Source organism: Sphaeroforma arctica (assembly GCF_001186125.1).
Source record: "Sphaeroforma arctica JP610 unplaced genomic scaffold supercont1.126, whole genome shotgun sequence".
NCBI classification, from domain to species: Eukaryota; class Ichthyosporea; order Ichthyophonida; genus Sphaeroforma; species Sphaeroforma arctica.
The window spans coordinates 1-7,004 of NW_014040432.1; the positions used below are offsets into that span (position 1 = coordinate 1).

General features: G+C 44.1%; 1 protein-coding gene across 1 annotated transcript; it reads left to right on the forward strand.

Annotated features, from left to right (window-relative positions):
- The first annotated feature begins 945 nt into the window (after nucleotides 1–945).
- On the forward strand, nucleotides 946–6,854 carry SARC_02725 (hypothetical protein). Its single transcript, XM_014303491.1, has 6 exons — nucleotides 946–1,412; nucleotides 2,522–2,727; nucleotides 3,215–3,339; nucleotides 3,492–3,869; nucleotides 4,271–4,443; nucleotides 4,883–6,854. The coding sequence occupies exons 1-6, from the start codon at nucleotides 1,379–1,381 to the stop codon at nucleotides 6,844–6,846; spliced, it is 2,880 nt and encodes a 959-aa protein (XP_014158966.1). The 5' UTR covers nucleotides 946–1,378; the 3' UTR covers nucleotides 6,847–6,854.
- The last annotated feature ends 150 nt before the right edge of the window (nucleotides 6,855–7,004 follow it).

Genomic DNA, 7,004 nt, shown 5'->3' on the forward strand with positions numbered 1-7,004 from the left:
AAACCCTAAAAATTGGCTAAAGGAAAACTTCTACGATACTATGCTTTTGAATATTTGTACTCAATAAATATTCAGAATTTACTGTTGAAAGCATACCTTTACACAAGTGGCTTATGTTCCTCATGATTTTAGCCCAAATTGTGTGTTGCGACGGTATTACAGTTGTGGCAAGATGAAAGTACGAATCTGATAGCTGCAGTGACTTTGATATACAGCTACCATAAAAGCTAAGAAGTAGCAATTAGTAATCATAGGGCTGATAAATCTGATCTGTGAAAAAGATGATACAATCACGTGCTGAGGCTTGAGTGCCTGGTTGCCATATGGTCTGGAAGGTAGTAGAAGAGGTGAATAGGGTATATGATACTCAATAGAACAATCTGATATACAACAGCAGGTAGTCATTGTGTAATAATTTATGTAGACATCCTACGAAGCAGACCTAGTGCAGAACCCTCTCATATTACGTAGAGGAATTGGTAAGTAATGTCTTTAATCAATAACAGAAGTATATGCCGTCAGGGCAATGCATTGCACGTATATAGCCATGAGGAACTCGTGTGTCGATGTACCCCTCCACTCCTAGTATAACACGCGTGCACTATGTTGCTCTACCACAATATGGACTGCGTATAACGCCAAGCGTGCTATTTGTTTTCGTATGCCTCTGATAAAGCGCCAATGCATGACGAAAGGCAGCTCCGCAGCGGTGATATGTGACAACTTTCATTGCAAATATATATTTCACACAGCAGCAGTATGTAGTAATTTTAAGTTTTAGCGCGTGTATTGGATTACAGGTTATAACAACATATACAAGGTTCCTATTGGCTTTCGCTTCGATCCTGGTTTTGGCGGGCTATTCGAAGCTCACATAGACTACTCATACACAAATTAAGAGCATAGTATTATATATATTTTAGATTAGATATGATATATTATATAGGGCTACTATTGACTTTCGTGTGGGAAATACAGGCGTATACTCACATACAAGACGTCCGTGTTTGGTATCTGGGTAGTAGTGGGCCTTTTAAATACGCGCAGACTATTCACAGCATATCACACGTAAGCTCCTGGTATAAGCGTCAGGTCATACACTCGTATCACTTGTTGTTCATATTGCACGACATAGAGCGACGTCCGATATGAGTGCACTGATAATCTCTGAACTATATTGTGCACGCAATGCTGTGCTGTTTCGCGAGATTATCTAAAGTGACGCTTGTAGAGCAGTTGTACCTCTTCAAATAGCTTTCCCACATCCGCTGAACAACCAAAGCGGATCGCCTTGGCTGTGATACGCAAGCTACCAGCATTGCGAGGCTTTGGCTCTGGGCATTAAGCAAAGTCGTCGTATGGCAGCTATACTACCAAGATGAAGTGTTGTATTGGCTACGATAATCTGAAAGGTATGTAAAGAGCTGTCAAACAGGATTGAACCTTTTCTATTGCATTGTGACTATACTCATGCTCTCGTGCCCTATTTCAGTATTTTTGTCCGCTCAACATGCACATCATTGTTATGTTATGCTCGTGTGATTCTAAGCTACTGTCCGAAATTGAATTTATGTGTAACATCTGGTGTGCTATCTGCGAATTTATCTAGGCTGGGTGTCTTCCGACGCAGCAGTACGTGTAACTAGAGAAATAGTGGGATAGTTCTATATTTCCATGAACTCCAGTGTAAACTCGTGTTATTCGCATGGGTCTGTTATGGAATTTGTTACTACCTTGTGCTTTCATTTTAGAGGTCACAAGCAAACCTGTGTTGAGTTAGTGATTTAGAATGTTGGGTATGCAACCTTCTCTATATGGAGATACAACGAAATACAAACAACGGTTGATATATGTAAGTCTGCTCGCAGTCTTGCGTTATTGGAAGTTGAATGCAATTTGATTATATTATCAATAGCGGTTGCGCCATATCCACAAAAATCATTGGTGCAGATGCTGGACGATAAGAGATCATAAACAGCAACGATACGTATCACATCTGCGTAGTAATACAGGGTCATCCTAGTTTCTAATTTCATAGATGTATGTGTCCAAAACTCCGGTTACCTTGGATGTAGTACACCTGATACTTGCAAATTATGTTGAAGCTTGCCTGTAGCTGTTTCTTTGAGTAAGGTCCAGTCGAGCATCTCGTGTAGTGGCGTAGTTCACGATCACTGTACGTGAAACTAACATAGTCCGATATTTTAAACATGGACCATCACCTGTGATTCCGCATGTTAAGATATATAGACGTAGGATTGCTTCTGACTGAAAAACAGTGTTTAATCATACTATTATACACACTTTGAATATTTAAGTTTCATGCTAACATTTCAAAAACTCGAAATCAGTACTCACTCATGGGCGCTAAATGACTCAAATTGCTGAACATATGCGTACATGTATATATTGGCGATGGGTATGTTGAGTATCTGAACGCTTTCATCTGTTGCATCTTAACATATTTTTGTTTTACGTCCTCGCAATGTGGGCGGAACACGTACCGCTCTCCAATTCGCAGATTTCGGGAAGGCTCTCGCGTGCCTAGGACGCATTGCAGACACGATTGCTTTCGAGTTCTACACAAAGAGCATACTTGTTTACTGCGTCAGTGCAAGTCAGAACGCTGTTGCAAAGTTCACTTTCGAATCAGATTTCTTCGATATTTTTACTATCGAGGAAGAGGAAGTCGAAGATTGTGTCCTGCGGTGTAAAATTCTATCAAAGGTATGTGTTGCGTAGAATATATTGGTATCTTACGATGCTGACATTACGGTTAGTGGCAATTTGGTAGTCAGTACTATGCTGTACATGATAGTAAGTGGCGCTAAGTGCCACTTTATCGCAATATTTCGCATGTGTGTCGATAATACACGTAAATTTTAGGCATCTTGCTTTTGCAAATTTTGTGACTATAAACGCCTCTTAGTAAAAGCTTTGGAGCATGATCGTCTGCGTTCTTGAATTTGAATGAGAATTTGGGTATACCCTCGACTAACTACATCCAAAAGTTTTGCGTTAAGAGTATACTACAATGAAATTGACATTCCCCAGGACACCTTCGTCCACGGAGACGATGGGAGAGGCGTTGGTCCCTATGCCCAGGATGAACCATAGCCACCCGTTAGCCCACATTAAACCCCACTTTATCTTTCAAAATAGACTTTGGTTAGTTCATATTAAGCATTAAACATCATTTTATCCTTCAACATAGACATTGACGTCGATTGTACGTAGTTTGGTGCTGGGTGACAAGACAATCGAGACATGCACGATTCGACTCTCACTGGAGGACCCGGTACTCATTTTTGAATTAGGATGTCGATATGGAATGACCCGGTATGCTGTCACGAACTCCTCCTCGTGATACTGGTGTAGCTTGCGGAAACAGAACACATGTGTATTACTTATATAAAAAGACACTTTTGAAAATTTCTGCCCGTAACAATATCCACTGATCTAACTATCAATGACTCGGTGATTCAATGCAGACTGTATAAATTCAACTATGAGGATGTATATCCACTCAAGGTCAGCAGCTACAAGGCAACTGCCAGCAGCACGATCACCGTCGATGCTAATATCATGAGCGAAGGTATTGGGAACTTCCCTGCAAATCTCACCGAGGTGTCCTTCGTGGTAAATCGACAGCGGTTACGAGTGAAGAGCTTTTTCGACTCCACAGATAGTGTGAAAACTAGTTCAAACATGCTCCAGACCGAATTTGCGCTAGCAAAGTCCGAATTCGAGTTGTACCAGGTAGCAAGGCCGACTACTGTGACGTTCTGCTTGAAGGAAGTGAGGGCAATTCTACAGTACTGCAGTGTATACAGGCAACTGCTAACCATATACTTCGACGGGGCGGGAAGGTATGTAATACAATCGCTTGTCTGGTGGTGAAACCTGGTCACTGTATATAGTAAGGTTCTTTATGCAAATTACACAGTTAAACTGATCATTCTTCTATTCATGACCCATAAGGCATTATCAACGCTTTATATATAGAGCTCTGGGTTACATAATGACGTGGCGATTGGTGCCGCCAAATTCCTCTCCTCGGGTTTATCCGTATTAGTGCTAAAAATCGTTTGTCAAGATTATGATAAATGGATATAGCGATTCTTGTGTTGACCTCTCGGTATACTAAACAATGCTCGAGTTGGTATTCTTGTGTTTTCCTTTGCGTAGAGGGAAGTCCAGCTATATCTGAGCCCTTATTATTCGCCGATATCTGACTTGATCCTCCACTGGTTACTCTCGAATACATCAGACCAATCACATTCGTGTATGAGGATGGCAATCATGTGCAAACAGAATTTGTGCTTTCCACACTGCAAATGGATGACGATGAAGCAGAAGTTAACGCATCCCCGACCGGCGACCGTGTCCCGACATCTTCGGAGTCTAATATTCTGCAGTCGAATACAAATTCTTCTAACGATGGTATGTATATTAAGGCGTCCTCAAATATTCCATACTCACATATATAGTCTACAACCCGGCTTATTATATACTCTTTGCGAGTTTGCTTGCCACACTCAACATATGAGTGCCCGCTTTTACGTGTCATTTATTCTTTGATTTGAATTTGCTCTCATACTATATACAATCATGACACTAGCGTACAACCTTGTCTCGTGTTTTTTGAATAAATGAAAACAACCGAGACGACGCACAAACACACACAGTTTTCCAGAACCCGTGCCTTTATGTAATTACTCGAGGTATTTACTTGGCCTATAAAGGTGAAACATATACGCGCTCATATACACCCATGCTGACTGGTCATGTACTGTGCGGGACCTAGATTACCATCTTGTCCCTGTATACTGATTGACGTAATTCGTAATTGCATTTGATATGATTCGAAATTTCATTGCAGATATTTCCGAAGTACCAGACAGCAGTAGGGGTCGTGTAAATAGCCCCCCGCAACAAATTTATCGCAGCGCAGAAGGGAGAAGACATAGTGAACGCGAGGAACTCCGAAAGATGAAAGGAGATCGTAACGAAAAAAGAAGACAGCAGCAGGAATTGTCGAGGAGAGAACATAGCCAGGGTAACGAAGGAGGAGAGGGAGATATGCACGCTGGACGTGAGCCCATTTCTGCTGGACATGGCATGTCCCAATATAATCCACAGGTGCAGAAACAAGCGGATGCACACAGGCAGGTTAGTACTGCATGTGCAGATTTCAACATGGAAAGGTCCGGGGATAGAGCCAAGCTACAGAGGCAATACGGAGACCTGCGGCTTAGCAGGACTTCGGCTCCTAAGAAAAATAGGGACGCCAGTCACGAAGGGCAGGGCAATAGTAGCGGTATTATGCAAATACCTTCCGATGCGCCAGAAAGCACGCGCGCGCGCGCACGCACACCAGAACAAATAGTCGGAGGAGGTGACTTGTCCGACCATGATCTATCCCCCTCAAGCTCGTACACAATGGATGATTACATGACGCGTGCGTACAAGAATAGTCAGAGCTCGCTCGCAGCTCATTATCCGGGGTATCCAGGGCTGTCTGCGTCCCGGTCCCAGGAGCTCGATGTCGGCGGGTCAGGGTTCACTATCGCCCCAGGGGTGACACCGAACGTGCAAGGAAATCTGGTGAGTGCCGATTGTGATAAGAGGGATACGGGAAGGATATACACGACCATGAATATGGAGGAGGAGGGAATGAGAAAGGAAACTGACGTCGACCAAAGACGCATGTATGGAGCCAATACAGCTCGCAGTTATACAGCACATACAGAAGCAAGCGCACAGATAAATACAAGTGACACCAGCAAAGTAATAGGAAACCAGGACGTGACTACTAAGAACAGTAATGCCCAAGAGGGCAGAAGTTTTGCCACGCCAATGCCAATTCAACGCACAGGATCTGCATCTGGCCAGCGTGTGGGTGCAGGCGCGGCGATAGATGGCAGGTACGAACGTGGAGGACGCACGATAAGTGCGGGCGTCGGCGTGGATCCGGGCGGTGGCAGTGTAGCCAATACTGCAGCACAGGCGGGCAAAGCCGGTCATATGGACGGAGTGGGGACGCATACATCAACGTCCGCACACGGAAATGCTCAGGAATTTCAGTATTCACATCAAAGTGATGCATCCCTGTCGCCAACACACGGAGGAAACATATCCGTTGCCTTGGGAGCATCCCCATCATCACTCATATTCGCTAGTGGCACGTCACATGATGTAGGAATGCCGTCTGTTGGTCTTTCTGGAGGGTCTTTACAAAAGGTCTCTGGCGGTGTGACGCCGAGCGACCACTCTTTTCAGCGTGCTTTCCCACTATCAACAAATAATTCGATGGGTCAAGCTGCGCATTCTGGTCGGTTACAGACTGAAGCGCCACCAAGCATAGCTGCGCATCTGTCTCGACAGCAGGGTGCGGGCAGTGGTTCCAGTGACCCGTATGCACTGCTGGGTCCGATGGAGGACTCCGCGAGTGTCGGCAGTGGTGCACATGGCAGTGATCATTCCAGCAAAACTGAATCCAGTTCAAGTTTAGCACCTACGACGCAATTACTGAGCGGGCGCAATTTAGACGGGAGTTTGATCAGAAATGCGGCGGATTTGCAAACCGGTATGAGGGTGGAGGCCGATGTCCACAGGGGTACAAATATGCAAAACACGTCAGTTGTCGCTAATATGCCACAGGGACAACAGCAGGAACAGCAAGAATGGTCAACTTCGAGAGGTGTTGATGCTGGGCTGGACAACGATGATGAGCGCATTACTGAAACCCCTCCTGAATCGCCAGAACCTGAGGAACGATTACATAAGAGAATTAAATTCAAGAAGCGCGCATTCAAAGTTCGTCGTAGCACTGCAGGAGAATAAATAAGTTCACATTGTGAGTTCGGAATGTGTATTAGGCACGTCGTGCTAGGGCAGTATCTGGATAATTCTTCAATTGTCAAAGTGTGTCGAAGATGGCTCGATTTTTTTCGTATGCTCTAATGTACCCAATAGTTAAGAATTTTTACTTACTACTACTA